General features: G+C 46.1%; 1 protein-coding gene across 3 annotated transcripts in view; it reads left to right on the top strand.

Annotated features, from left to right (window-relative positions):
• Positions 1-15700, top strand: part of ksr1a (kinase suppressor of ras 1a) — a 40044-nt gene that overhangs the window by 5809 nt on the left and 18535 nt on the right. For all 3 annotated transcript variants that reach the window (XM_066650796.1, XM_066650795.1, XM_066650794.1), the window contains exons 2-4: positions 11816-11956; positions 14640-14787; positions 15021-15483. In XM_066650796.1, coding sequence (XP_066506893.1) covers positions 11816-11956; positions 14640-14787; positions 15021-15483 — 752 coding nt within the window. The remainder of the gene's footprint in view (positions 1-11815; positions 11957-14639; positions 14788-15020; positions 15484-15700) is intronic.

The following is a 15700-nucleotide window of genomic DNA, read 5'->3' as shown; positions in this document are numbered from 1 at the left end:
CCACACAGACACAGGGAGAACACACCACACTCCTCACAGACAGTCACCCGGAGGAAACCCACGCGGACACAGGGAGAACACACCACACTCCTCACAGACAGTCACCCGGAGGAAACCCACACAGACACAGGGAGAACACACCACACTCATCACAGACAGTCACCCGGAGCGGGAATCGATCCCACAACTTCCAGGCCCCTGGAGCTATGTGACTGCGACACTACCTGCTGCGCCACCGTGCCGCCCAATGGTAATTTAGGAACATGTTATTTCAACCAATTTACCAAAGTTACAAAGTGCAGTTCCTGCAGTGCTGAGCCGGGAGTAGCAATGACAGAGGCTCTTTTCTCAATATTACAGGACAGTGAAGCATCACATTGATTTTGAAGCTGTAATTAAAGGGTAAAAATACAGCCTAGTGTGGCTTTAATGAACAACCAGATGTTACTTTAATGATATGAGTGTTCAGAGGTAGATGACAATCAGTTGGAACCCTATAGGCCTAGCATTTGTAATTTCTAATGGAATATTCTCACAATGTAAATGGCTGCTTGTGTGAAAACAAACCCAAACAAAAGCCAGAGATATGAGATTTAGTTCTTAGAGTGAACAGAAAAAGCCAAATGCTTCTGGGAACCCTTGCATCTGAAAGTGGCTGAATGGTTCGATCTCAAAGCAGAGGTCAGCACTTTCTTAATAATAACTAGACTCTGTTGGATGATGGATGAGCCCTATGAGGTTATATGGGGAAAATGTTACCTCGTGTTGTGATATGGCCTTGTGAACTTGACTCTTTTACGAGAGATGGGGCAGGAATTTCGGCCCTTTTCTCCCTTCTTATCATCCCCCTGATGCTGGAGAATAGTATTTTGTGGCGCTCGTGGTGTGTGCTATTGTGGCTGTGTCTATATTTAGCTTGTCTTTCTTCCTACGCATTTTCAGGCTTGATTGTTAAATAAGAAAATCGCATGACGTACAAGAAGAGAGAGAGAGAGAGAGAGGGGAGGAGGGATGGCCAACCAGATGTGCATGAGAAGGGGTAGGACTCCCAGCATGCTGTGACATAGACCCCCACCCCCTTTTCTTTTGTGGTGGACTGCAACTGAAGGCCTATTTTCCCATTATATTGTTATTAGAGCTGCATTGCTGTGAGGGTTTATGTTGAATGTGTGAAATGATCAGCATGCTCTAAGAGATTGCGTCCATGTTGTAAATAAGCTCTGTAAAACCTCCTGTAAAGGCTATGTTTTCAGATTTAGCACTGATTTACACTTATACATGATCAGAGAGTTATACGATTATAATTATACAAAGCTGTGTTTCACGTGAAACCAATTTTAATATCATTGTTTACATCTCAGTAAGCGAAACTTGGGGGTTTTGATTTACAGCTTAGAGCAGACATGAGGAGTTTGGAGATTAGTGGAAACCCCTTTTAGTGATGCCCACACCCTCCCTCTAGGGTCGGCCTGTTCCCTTGATGACACAGGAGAGGTCAGCTGGCCATTGTTTCTGACCGCGTCCTCTCTGGCTAGCGCTCCAGATCCAGAACTTCACGTGACCCGGCTCATCCTCAAGCTGGGTTGCATAATCACTAAGGCATTGCAGTGCTACTTGCAACAAGCTAGCGTAGGAGCTGTTTCCTGTCAGAAAATGCTCGATTAGCCTAATTCAAAGTGCTTTATGTAGTACTCATAAAGAATACGACATACATGATTTATATCTCAGTGGAGAGATTTTTTGCATTGAAGCGTTGAGGCTAAAAACAGTAAAAGGAAGCTTATATTTTTCAGTGTAAATGTATGAAAACGACCCTAACCCTACTTCTATACAGTCAGAGGAAAAATAGGCAAAAATGTAGCTGTAAATATAATAGTTTATTCACTAATTTAGCAATAAACAGTATGCTAACTCATGAAGCATTAACATCTATCATAGCTGCTAGCATCTGCTAATGCCTGATAGGAACTGACTACCTTAAATAATTAATTAATTGTCTCAAGCTACCTACATTTGTGGTAATGCGATATTTTGCTAATGTAGCTGCAATTTGCTCTAATGGAAATTAAAAGCAAGCAGATGTTATTAGCCATGCTAACGGCCCCTCCTTCCCCACTCCCCAACCTCAAAGACAAGTGCACAATGTGTGGTCTCATTTTAGCCATATTTGCTAGGGCCGGCTATACATCTGCTTTTGATTAATACATATAATTGGAGCATGTGGTTTTGTGTGTTGAGGATTTTAAGAAGACGCTGGGTGTCTATATTGTACCTTTATTGTTCATAATTACTGCACATTAGCATAAGGCTAGTATGCCCAATGCTAAGCATTGGCTAGCGGTATAGCTAATGTAACTACATTCTCTGGAGTGATGGAGTTCCACCTAGTGTTGCCACACGACTGTTAATGTGCCTTACCTCTTATTAAAGTTAATTTACGATAAATAATTTAGTTGTGGATAGCTGGGTTATTTCTTCAAATCCAGTGTATGTTTAAATATATATATATAATAAACATACGTTTATTCATATATATATATATATAAATATATTATTATATAAGTATTTAGATTATGAAATTACATCCATCCAGTCAGATGTGGGCAAACTTTAGATTGGACTGCTGTCGCAGGTTTTGTGTGTGTGTGTGTGTGTGTGTGTGTGGGATATAAATAGGATTCTTCTCTCGTCACAGCCTGGTCTATTCGTGGCTGCTGGGCTCATGCTTGCTGCAGTGCAAAGTCACGTTTTGTGCTTAAAGGTGTGACGTGTGGGCTCGTGTTCCTCTTCCTGCGGCTTAGAGGAGCTGGGTGTGGTTATGCCCTTTAGCTGTCAGTCAAGTCTGCGGACGTCACGGACGCGTTGCCATGGCAGCAGGGCGGCTGTGTTTACTCCATCTGCATGGGCAGGCTGATGTTACCATAACAGACGGAGCCAGCGATGCGGCTCACTGGCTTCAGCCTTTGTCCTCCTGGCGCAGGTGGACGTTCCCGTCCCTCCGTGGTGCATGGTTTAATCATGAAATGGTTTTTCTTTTGAGGGGGACACTCTTGGACATATACAACACAAACCCTGTACCTCAGTTTTACGTCATTAGTTCTGTACATTCGGAGAGTTTTTTGAGATAAAATGTATTGTGTTGATGGCATGTTGAATGTGCTCCTAAAAGCTGTGTTCATTTTCATTGCTTTTATTTGATTATAAGCTAAACAAATAAAAGAGGAAGTATTATTATTCATTTTCAACAAACTAACACAGTTCTGGGTCTCAATGAAACATCTATGACCTGCTTTGGTGAAAATACCACAAGGATCAATCACCACAGGAGCGTTCACCCCCTGTCCAAACAGCCCTGTACAGAATGGCAATTTTTCCGCACCTGTTCCTTTAAATGATAATAAGCCTCTCGCTGTTCCAGGTCCAGCGCTGTGATTGGAGAGACTCGGACGAGGAGGTGGGACAACGCTAACGTCTCTGTACTCTACTTAATACCCAGCACAAATCTGAACAGCGTATTTAATCCCATGTTTTCTGACTACGGCAGAAAAATAATGGTCTTGTTTCACAGTGTATGAGTTGGTGGCCTTCCGATATTCAAACGAATGCGCAAATGCACTGAGCGAGTGTATTACAGCTGTAATAGGGTTGTCACAAAGCTGAATCTCCCTCTCTGTGTATTAAGAAGGAGATGTTTTCTGTCTGTGGGAAAATCCCACTCAAAAAAAAAAAAAAAAGCCACTGAAGACCCATGAGTGTGGTTGCTAGGAGACCTGACGTCACACTTGCACCAATGTATTGTTCTGTGCGATGGCTGTGTGATCCCCTAACTACCTGCAGTGTGTGTGTGTGTGTGTGTGTGTGTGTGTTGATGCTCATGAGAAACCCAGCAAAACTCCCCGGACCCTGACTGGCCATGCGGCACAAAGCACCCCCCCCCCCCCCCCCCAGCAGCGCACAGAGGCCTGTTTTTGAAAGCCGCTGCTGAATTGAATGACGTGGGTGTGTTTTTTTCTGGCCTCCCTTTCTGCGTGTGTTGATCAATAGCGATATGAACAGAATAAGGTTTTCACCGAGCTCTTTAGGTGGGTGTCAGGACTGTTCAAGGCTGTGGTGGGTGCAGGACGGATGCAGCAGTGTTTACGGGGGATGAGGCGCGGAATATAAGACGGGATAAGTTACACCATCCTTGCTAAGTCATGCAGTCGGACGCACTGTTACAAATTACGAATCATGATACTCATTTCATTACCAGCACTTCCCACAACATAGGATCTGCTCGACACGACTCTACTCGACTCGACTCGGCGCCCCAGTTCTCACAGATCACAGTGTTCCTTGTTGCACTTTCGCTGGAGATTTTCAGAGAACCTTAGCGTAGTGTTACAAGCTGCTGTTGTGCGTTGGATAATCACAAATGTGAAAGCTACTATAACTTTAAAGATTTTACAAATGGCGAGTTTATACTGGAGTTCTGCCCCTGGACCCAGGGACCAGGTTCCAGATGGAAAAGGCCCGTGGAAAAGCAAAAGAGCCGAGTCGAGTCGTGTAGGTTCCATGCGGTGGAAAAGCTGGACTGAGAATAGTCCGCCAACCAAAAATATCCAGCTACTGTCTCTGATTTTACATCAACAAGCCGGACCAATGAGGTAGGAGCCTCACTTAACTCACGGTTTAAAAACTCAGTAGCTGTACTGCTGGGTCTGATCCATTTATACCAGCGCAACCAACAACAACGCACCACCACCACGTAATAGACTGGCCGCCCTGTGGTGGTCCTGTCACCGTTGATTGAAAATCTGCAAAGTTAATTATATGCAAATTAGAAAAAGTAAGTACAGAGCCACAGAACGTACGGAGTAGAAACGAGGTGGGGGTCATGTTATTGTTATGTCTGGAAGGTGTACAGTGTTGTGTCTGTTGTCGCTGTTGTCGTTTACCTTCTCCTAACTCTTGCTCACAGCTTTGATCGAGACCTCTGTGAAAATAAAAGTGAAACGAAAGGAGAAAAGAAAACTGTTTATCTTCTTAATGTCTATCATGGGCCAAACCCTAAAGTCAATGTTAGCAGAGATAACAGGGAGGAAAACAAAATCGCTCAAAAGCGGGCGTAGCTGTGCTTTCTTTGGAGCCTGGAGCTGGTCTAACCGCTGTGTATCGTGTCGGCCGGCGGGGGAGGATCGGTGTCTGTCTGACGTGTTGACTTCAAGCTTCAGTTCTCCTGCCATTGCACTCTGGCTACGTTCAAAGTCCAAAGAAGAGTCCAGAGGTGCTGGATCAACATGAAGACGCCACGTGGCTGTGTTCTGGCCGAGGCGGTGGAGATCAGGTTTTGTGGAACGCTTGATAGCTTTTCCACCAAAAAAAAACGTTTTGGTCTTGAACCGGTTCCGTTCAGGTTTCTTGGAATCTTGGTGCCACCCAGCGAACCGTTTTTCGCTTGAATTTAGCACCAGAGCAAGAGATAAGGACAGAGTCATGGTTTATCCACTGTTCTGAGCCACGTCTGTGCTTTTCTCCGCAGCTTCTTTAGCACCACACAGCCATCGTGGTTCGCTTCTTTGGTCTGGAAGGAACTTTGCTGGACCGGGAACCGATTTAGGTGCCAGCTGAGGTTAGCGAACGTGGGCCGAACAGGTTCCACGTTGGTGGAAACGGACAATGCGTAGGGCCTGTGACGACACCTCAGCCTTACAAGGTCAGTCCATAAGAAGACAACCTAGAACAACAAGATCTGGGTCATTAACGTTCTCCTCCACGTGTGTAGAGCATAGGCCTGTTACACTCCACTACTATTAGATTAGTATTAGAGCCATTTTTAAAAAGCCTGCAGTTAGAAGCCAGTGCATATTTTTTTTTCCCTTTTCTAGATCAGCTATCAGAGACAAAACACTTTCTTTGTTAGCACCAAGGCAACTGTAAGCAGCCAGATTGCCATGTTGAGACCTCATGGGTTTTGAGCATACCTGCGGCTGCTCTTTTATTAACGCTCCAGACTGAGCTCTTTTTCATAACGACATCAAAAAGGATAACAACTCTCCCTTCCTCAGCTACTTGACACACATTTCACCGCCGGCGTGGACGGGGATGCCTTTCCCAGACTCGAATAAAGGGAAATTGAGCTTTATTGAGTAGGGGAGTCAATGCCCTCTGTGTAATTAGGATTAGTCTACAGCCCGACCTGGCTGGTGTGTGACCCCTTGCTTCGGCCGGGAGGGGTTCGGCATCCCCCGGTTGGACCTTGGCACCTGCCTGCGAGGCAGTAAGTCTTTAGGTCTTTCGTTAGACGCATCATCATCATCGTCGCTATCACCACTTGTATTTCTAAAGGACCTTTCCCACGCTCAAGGTCGCTTTCTATCAGCCACACAGAATTACACACTAGATACCGATACGCAACAGGTTCCATTCAAATGCATCCGTGAAAGGCCACTTGACTCTCTTTTGCGAGGCACTCGAAAGGTGGCTGGTGAGCAGCTGCTCTCGGGGAAGCCTTCACAGCCCACGGCCGGCTGGTACAGGGATATAATAGAAAGCATTCAGCTCTGAAGCACAGGCCTATTTCTCTCTCTACTGTATGATGTGCTATAGTACGTGCAGCGCCACATTCTCAGACAGACTTTATACAGCCGAGGCCTGTTTGAAACGACTGGGAAATGCCATCTATTATTGTCAAAAAAATGGCCTCAAATTCCTACCTGGGATTAGGGGGCGTTATCACACACGGTTCCAGGCGCCACGGCCTTACGCATAGGGGCTGTTTACATTGAGCACGATGGGCTTCAGCTCATGTGCAGCTGCTCCAGAACCTCCACGGGTGTTACAGGGGTGCATACATTTGCTTCTGCTTGTGTTGTCGCCCACGTTTGAGTAGGTTTCTGGTCTAACACTGGAATTAGGGGAGGCAGTAGGAGGGGGAGGGGGAGGAGGAGGGGGAGGAGGAGGGGCTGGGCGTTGGATAGAGGTGTGAAAGGGGTGAGTGGCTTTATGGCCGCCAGCCTTGGTAACAGGGCTTGTCCGTGCGTCAGTGCGCTCTCTGAAAGGGCCCTGTCTCAGCAGGCCAACCCCCCCCCCCACACACACACACTCACCCTAGTCTTTACTCTCTCACTCAAACACACACACACACACACACACACACTGGCTGGGAGGCTGCTCCCCCCAACCCTCTGTTCCTCTCTGCGTCATCAGAGCTGCTACAGCTCAACACTGAGGTGTCTGCATGACCTGTCCTCGTTAAAAATGGGGAGAGAGAGAGAGAGAGGGGGGTGGGGCTTCAAGGGAAAGAGGGTAAATAAAGAAGAAAGGAGGCAAGGGAGACGTGGGAGAGAAAGAGTAATGAAAGGAGGTGTGAGAAAAGATAAGGAGACATTGAGAGAGAGAGACAGTGAGAGAGAGAGACAGTGAGAGAGAGAGAGAGAGAGAGAGAGGGAGAGAGAGAGAGAGAGAGGGAGAGAGAGAGAGAGACACAGTGAGAGAGAGAGATAGAGAGAAATCTTAATACACTGGCAGAAGAACGCTAAGGGATGGACAGTGGGAGGTGATAGGGCAAGATTTTCTCTCTCTCTCTCTCACTGTCTGTCTCTCTTTCTCACTCTCTCTCTCTCTCACACTGTCTGTCTCTCTTTCTCACTGTCTCTCTCTCTCACACTCTGTCTCTCTCTCTCACTGTCTGTCTCTCTCTCTCTTTCTCACTGTCTCTCTCTCTCTCACACTGTCTGTCTCTCTCTCTTTCTCACTGTCTCTCTCTCACTGTCTGTCTCTCTCTCTTTCTCACTGTCTCTCTCTCTCTCACTGTCTGTCTCTCTCTCTTTCTCACTGTCTCTCTCTCTCTCTCACACTCTCTGTCTCTCTCTTTCTCACTGTCTCTCTCTCTCTCTCTCACTGTCTGTCTCACACTTTTTCTCACTGTCTCTATCTCTCTCACACTGTCTGTCTCTCTCTCTTTCTCACTGTCTCTCTCACTCTCTCTCTCACACTGTCTGTCTCTCTCTCTTTCTCACTGTCTCTCGTCTCTCTCACTGTCTCTCTCTCTCACACTGTCTGTCTCTCTTTCTCACTGTCTCTCTCTCGTCTCTCTCTCACTGTCTGTCTCTCTCTTTCTCACTGTCTCTCTTTCTCACTGTCTCTCTCTCTGTCTCTCCCTCTCTTTCTCACTCACTCTCTCTCTCTTTCTCGCTGTCTCTCTTTCTCACTCTTTGTCTCTCTCACTCTCTCTTTCTCTCTCTCACTCTCTCTCTTTCTATCTCTTTCTCTCTCTCACTCTCTCTCTCTCTCTCTCTCTCTCTCACTGTCTCTCTCTCTCTCACACTGTCTGTCTCTCTCTCTTTCTCACTTTCTCTCATCTCTCTCACTGTCTCTCTCTCTCACACTGTCTGTCTCTCTTTCTCACTGTCTCTCTCTCATCTCTCTCTCACTGTCTGTCTCTCTCTCTTTCTCACTGTCTCTCTCTCTCACTGTCTCTCCCTCGTCTCTCTCTCACTCTCTCTCTCGTCTCTCTCTCACTGTCTGTCTCTCTCTTTCTCACTGTCTCTCTTTCTCACTGTCTCTCTCTCTGTCTCTCCCTCTCTTTCTCACTCACTCTCTCTCTCTTTCTCTCTGTCTCTCTTTCTCACTCTTTCTTTGTCTCTCTCACTCTCTCTTTCTCTCTCTCTTTCTCTCTCTCACTCTCTCTCTTTCTATCTCTCTCTTTCTCTCTCTCACTCTCTCTCTCTCTCTCTCTCTCTCTCTCTCTCTCTCTCTCTCTCTCTCTCTCTCTCTTTTCCACCGCTCCAGTCAGCATTCTCCACAGAGCTGGAAAATTCCTCCGCTGCTAGCCATCTCTGTTTGTTTGTGGAGGATCGGCGGAGTTGCCTCGCAGAACATTCCCTCCTCTGTAGTGTTTGTTATTCGAAAACGATCCTGACACGTTGCCAGGGGAATGGGGGCGAAAGCAGTCTTGATCCCTTCAGTCCTGAGAGACCGTATCAATGTGTCCCGCAATTTCTGCTCACCCCGAAGGGACAGAAAACCGGACAGAAATGTGGGACTGTCTCAACAAGGCCAAAGGTCCTAGTCTTTAAAGGGAGATGTGAATGGAACGTGTACACAAACTTATTTTTACATTTCTAGTCAAAACAGCCATTAAATAAGAGGCCATTCTTGTTCCAACTATTCATTCCCTATTCATATAAAATTCATATATAATCTGGTGTTTGTGTCCATCCTTGCGTGGACTGTGGACTGGACGATGGGTCTGAAAGGATGTGGAGCTGGTGGCAATCCACTCTGTAAGTTGGAAATAGACAAAAAGAAAGGAGAAAGAACCATTTTCAGAAGGAGTCATACACCTACAGGTGTATCTGTGCCTTTAAACCATCCCTTTAAATGGCTCTGGAATGGAATGGAAAGGGGCTCACACTCGAACCCTGATGGTCTACTTCAACTCTGGCCTATGGTGCGGCTACGTCCAGCTTCCTTTAGGCATCGAGGCCTGTCTGTTAGCCTCGCTATGAACCCGGTGATCCTCCACAGCGCTGATGTCACGGTGACCCCTCCCCCTCCTACCCACTCGCACTGTGGCTGCGATGTGCCAATGACACTCGGTTACCATGCCAGCAGCGCAGACGCCCCCCAAGAGGAGGGCTGCTTGCTGTTCCCGTCCATATAATAACAGCTATTTATATCTATTTGACAGTGGAGAGGGAGAGGGAGAGAGAGAGAGGGAGAAAGATGGAGACAGTAGTCACAATTGTTGACCATTCTGCACCACTATGTCGAGTCAGAACTGTCCACAATGGTGCTGATAGTAGTCCGACATCTTCTCAAATCAAGCACACAGTAAACAGATCAGTGATTTGTTGGAGGCTTCATTTACATGTTGTTCTATTACACACAAATCGTTCGGCAAACATGCGATGGCTGTGTCTTAAATAGTACACTGTAAAAAATTGCTGTAAATTTACAGTGAGTCTGCTACAGTATTTTACTGTAAATTATTGTATTGTTCAATTACAGTAATATGCTGTAAATTTGAAATACAGTAGTGTTCCTGTAAAAATACGGTAAATGGCTGGGAACTCTGCTGCCAGTATTTTACTGTAAATCACAGTATTTACAGTAAATTATTGTATTATTCAATTACAGTAATATGCTGTAAATTTGAAATACAGTAGTGTTCCTGTAAAAATACGGTAAATGCCTGGGAACTCTGCTGCCAGTATTTTACTGTAAAATTTACAAGAATTTTTTTACAGTGTAGATAGTAACCTTGATTAGGCAGTGCCTCAGAAGGCAGTGTTTAGACGTGAAGGCACCTGTGACTGAATTGCAACTTTGGAGATATCCATATAAATATTAGACAGCATTTAGGACTTCTTGGACACAGCCTTTGTCCAGAGCTAAAAGAAATCCTTTTTGATTTTTGACGCCATATGTGAAGAAGGCTTGACAGGAGAGCTTGGGGTATCTACAACTATTTTCCTCGATGGTGCTCTTAGACAAGGTCACGTTGTGGACAATTAGACGCAGCCCATTAGAGCTCCGATGGTTATCTTTCTTTTTCCAAACCTTTGCGTGCTCGTGTAGCACGTCAAAAATGGAAAACAAGCCATAGAGAGCAATTATGTAAGGCTGTCTCTGCAGAGGTATGTGTGTGTGTGTGTGTGTGTGTGTGTGTGTGTGTGTGAAAGCACAGTGGTGCCCTCAGGAGTGAGCAGACCTCCAGGGTCATCAAAGCCTTTGCTGTGCTCAGCAGCATTTTGCTGGATGCTACAGAGCAGTGAGCTTTGATTGGGTCAGATCTGGCCTATAACCCCTGGCTGCCCTATCCAACACCGATCAGTGCTGACCACCTCCACAGCCCTTAGTCCACTCTGTCCTAGCCACAACTCTCGGAGTGTCTTCTAAAGCTCTGGAGACCAATCAATAAGCAGCGTACTAGCCACACAAACAATTAAAAACTGAATAATTATGGCTACATTGTTTCGGGTAAGCTCCGGACCCACCGCAACTCTGAACACGACAAAGTGGTTATAGAAAATGAATGAATGAGTATTTATGGCTAAAACGGCACTAAATAAATGTAGATTTCACAGATAAAATTTTACGACCTCCTGCTACTGGTATTAGCGTCTACAGAGACATAGATATAAAAGAGCGTAGCAGCATTGGCCCCCAATTCCCAGTTCATCAGTTCATCTTTAGTTAAGCTGTTTCTCAAAAGAGCGCAGTACAGATTCCTGGAAGGTCCTCTGTGGGGTGATTGTGTAATCTTTGTTGTGAAATGGTAATCTGTTGGTATTGACGATTGCTCTCATGTTTGTGAGTGTGATTTACACCTACAGCTTGCTAGCTGTAGTCACCTACCAGCTAATACGGAAAGCTCTCAGATATCTTCAACCCTAATCTTGACCCACACAGAACATTAAGAGCACTATTTGGGTGTAGAAAACAAATATTCATGGCTCATGAAGTGCAGTTTGAAGGGAATGGGGGGCTATGCTATCTGTTATAACACGCCTCAACGTTAGCCTCTCCACTGATTTTATAAAAAGATGTAAACAAAATATAAACGTGTAAATGGAAGAGATGTGGGAAAACCCACATTTGCAAAAACGTTCATGAGTTCATAGGGACTACCAACATAAATCATATTAGCAGCTGGGAGGCGCTAACATCGTGGCTAATGCTAATATCTGATTACAGTGAACAGAAAGCCTTTCAGCATTCTGACACGACACAGGCCTTTATCCCCCCTCTGCTGCCTCTTCCTCTACATCTTCCTCGCCATCTAACACCCCCCCTCCCTCCTCTGTGTGGGCTCTGTTTCCCCCTGCAGATCAAGCTGATGAAGTACATCTGCAAGCAGCTGCAGTGTAAGCTGAAAGTGCCTGAGAGAGACCGTCCACAGGCTCTGGACAGCTTCCCACGGCTAGGGGACTGGCTGCGGACCATCAACCTGAGGCCTGAGCTCATAGAGGTACAGTTGGGTTGGATGACTTTGACAAACCTTCCAGTGAGCGTTTGTGGTGCATTGTGGGACGGGGGTTGGATTTGAATGAGGTTACGTGCAGGGCAAAGTGATATTAATGACAAAGTGATTACATTACAATACTGCACTAATAAATATGAAAATACCCATCTGATTAATTTTATTCAGCGATGTATAATTGCAGGCTTTTAAAGCCATGAGTGAGCATCTGTAAGCGGTCACGGCTGCAGTGCTTCAGTTCCTATGTGGAATGGTTGATTGTAGAGAACCGACCTTGAATTATTTACAGTGGTGCTGATAGGAACCAGGCCTCTCAATGTCCACAACACAAATAGCCTATAATCTGTTTGTTTACAGCCCACAACACCTTGAGAACCCGTATTTGTTTTCTGACATTTATAGCAAACCTTGTTTTGGGACTATTTTGCCCCAGTGTCATGATTTCTTTACCTTTTATGAGGGTGGCATGGTGGCACTGCAGGTAGCCACTGTCTGTGAGGGGTTTAGTGTGTTCTCTCAGTGTCTGTATGGTTTTCCTCCAGGTGGTTCACAGTTAAAAAAAAAAAACACGTTGGTAGGACTGCCTGTGCGGAATTCCTCACGGGTGTGAGTGTGCGAGTGGCTGGGTAGGTCCGTTGTCTTCCTGCCTTGCCTCCGGTTATTCCGGGTAGGCTCCAGAGCGACCGCAACCCTAGTTGGAATGAGGCGGATACAGAAGATGAATGAATGAACTTTCTGTGAGGGAGATTTTAGAGGCCTTCTGACATCTGGTTACCATCATCACCAGTGTGAACAATCCTGACTTGTCCTTCAGACCATTCACAACAAATATATTTAAATTTTAATCGCTTATTTATGCGGAAACGTGGAAAAACTAATGGAAAAAAACAGCTGGACACAAACAAATCCCCACAGTATGCTAAAGTCTCTTGGAGCTTTGTTAGCGTAGCGCTCAAGGCTAACTCTTATCGTGATTTGCCGTTCAGTGGGTTGTGGGCATGTATTGCCCTCATGCTACTGTTAGCACTTTGACATTACAAATTCAAATCGCATGAGAAGAGTCAGAATGCTTTGTAGTTGCTGAAGGAACCAGTTTATGTGTCATAGAGTGGGTCCCCGCCATGGTTGCTGCCATGTTTGCAATAGGCTGAGTAGGTTGATCTCTGATGCATTGATCCAGGCCATTGGCTGCTTCCTAACATGAAAAATCAAAGGAGATATTCACTGTGTGTGTCCAAACATAGTGAGTGGCTCCTACTATTGGGCGCTTTTGATCTAAGGTGTATCCGTATATTCACACACAACAGAATTGGATGCACTGGAGCAGCTGCAAACGTGTCTAAGGTCACTTTACCCAAAGCATCTAAGCTGTGGAATGTTTTCTAGAGAGACAGCGCTCCATCCAGTACTTCGTGAATTTCTTTTGTTTGTTGGTTTGTTCGTACACATTGATTCTTCTGATGATGTACTAGGACAAGGCGAGGTTTCATACTCTATTTCCAGTCGTGGTCACGTCATAGGGACGTGCTGATTGACAGATTTATAGTCGTTGTATCACATTCACGCTCTTTGTGACTTTTCTTGTGTACACACACACACTTGCCGCCGCCAACACAAACTGCCTATGATTAAAGGGAACCATCTGCTTGCAGGTGTGTGTTTTGTGGTTTTGCGTCCCTGCCCTTCTAATGCGTTTAGGCTGAGGCAAAGGCACGGCATCAAAAGGAAAACACCCAGGCCTTGAGGGAGGTTTAGAAAACACTAAAAGCTATTGTACATCCTTCAGAAAGCTTTTCTTAAACAATTTGAATTGAATTAGAGCTGAAGGCGGGGCTGGAGGGCTTACAAAACAATACAGTTAAGACTAAGAAATCTATTTTATTTATGAGGTATTATTAAGTTGATTATTCTGTGCTATAGGCTTGTCATTATTATTAGATCAGAAGAGTATCCACTGATCCAAACCGTGTTATTATTATGATGTATAGAATCCTGAACAGTCTCCACAAGGGGGAGCCCTATGGCGGTTTAATCACTTTGTTGTGCGTCATTGAAAGAGAAGCAACCCACACAAGCAGGATCTCACAAACGCCCTTTTTTGCAGTTATTTACATGTTCCTGATATCATTTTTAAAGCTCTTCGTAAAGGAAGTTAACAGAAATGCACTTTAAATCTGCATGTTGTCGCTGTGGATGAACTCCAAGGGGAGTAATGTATGAGATGGAGTGTGTTATAATAGAGCCCCAGCTCCAGGAGCTTTACCACGATTGCCTCTCCCTCCATCCAATCATACAGGTCCGTAATTAGGTAATCGGATCATCGGCAGGGCTTAATTAGTCTAAGAGGTCACATGCCCCAGCTATTTGGAGAGGGAGAGATGAGAGATGGTGAATTGCAATTGGCTCAGGCCACTCGAGGTAAACAATGGCCATCAGGTGGTGAGTAAGTGGGCAGGGTGCTGAGTGGTCAGTATACTGCCCCATTCCAAGCACACGGGTGCACCTTCAATAGGCGGCCTACATTTGTCGTGTTGTTATATTTAGATAGGGAACGGTATTTTGCCATATGTTCTTTAATCAGGCGTCTATCAAATTCTTCATTTGGTGGACCATTATAAGGACTGAGCTATGTACTGTGTGTATATGTACTCACTATGTTTTCTGTGTGTAGGCGGTGCCTGTGAAGTTGTCGTTGGACACCTTGCTGCAGATGCCTGGAGCTCAGGTGCGAGAGACTATGAGGAGACTGGGCTCCAGTGCAGAGGAGTGCGCCCGGCTCAGTGCTGCCCTCTCCTGCCTAAAGAGCGCCACTGAATCAGGTGTGCCATTCTGAATCAGGGGTCTCACGAAATTTGGACACAGCATCTGTGGCGGTGAACATACACTAGTCATTAGGGGCTGTGAACCTACACACACCCAGATGGTCAGACAGCCTTAATAACTTCGTAAATTGGTGATGTAACAGGGCAGTTAGTGTTCTCATCCAAGCGTGTTGAGCTGTCTAGAACTAGGCTTAATCCCAGAGGCTAACCCTGGCCTTGTGTATCCACAGGAGAGTTCAAAGAAGGCGGAGGCTGCTGGTTCTCTGAGCCCACCAGACGTGACAGTGGTGGTCTGACCGCGGTTGATCAGCTGCCCTTGTTGGGGGGCCCTGTTCGTTCCCACTGCCCCTCCCCCCTCACTCGGCCTCCAGCCACGCCCACCACACCCCTGGCCCCCTGCACCCACCCTCGCCACATCATGTCCACAGCCGAGGCTCATATCTCCCACGGTTACGCAGATAGCCTGACGGACCCCAGCCCTTACTACTCATCCCGGCCGGTCCGTCTCCATGGCCACACCTCGACTCCGCCCATAACTCCGCCCTCCAAGAGGAGACACCGCTTAAAACCGCCCTGCACGCCGCCGCCACCCTCTCGCAAAGTGCTGCACCTGCTGCCCAACATCACCCTCACTCGCAGCAAGAGCCACGAGAGCCAGCTGGGCAACCGCATCGAGGACCCGCCCACCTCCAAGTAGGTCTCTTTATGTTTAAGCAGGCTGTGATCTGAATGGTTGAAGCGTACCCACCCTTTCCAGTTTTTAATCTTGTGTATATTGCTCCCGTGTTCCCTTTAAAGTGAACAATTTGTAAATATAAGAACTTGTCCTAGCATTGATTACAGTTACTGCTCAGGTCAGTTACTGCTGAAAAACAACAGCAAAATGTCTAGGTACGGTGCAAACTCAGAA

This window comes from Hoplias malabaricus, chromosome 18, assembly GCF_029633855.1.
Source record: "Hoplias malabaricus isolate fHopMal1 chromosome 18, fHopMal1.hap1, whole genome shotgun sequence".
In the NCBI taxonomy this organism is placed as follows: Eukaryota; Metazoa; Chordata; class Actinopteri; order Characiformes; family Erythrinidae; genus Hoplias; species Hoplias malabaricus.
The sequence above is the reverse complement of the archived record's forward strand: the minus strand, read 5'-3'. Positions and strand labels throughout refer to the sequence as shown.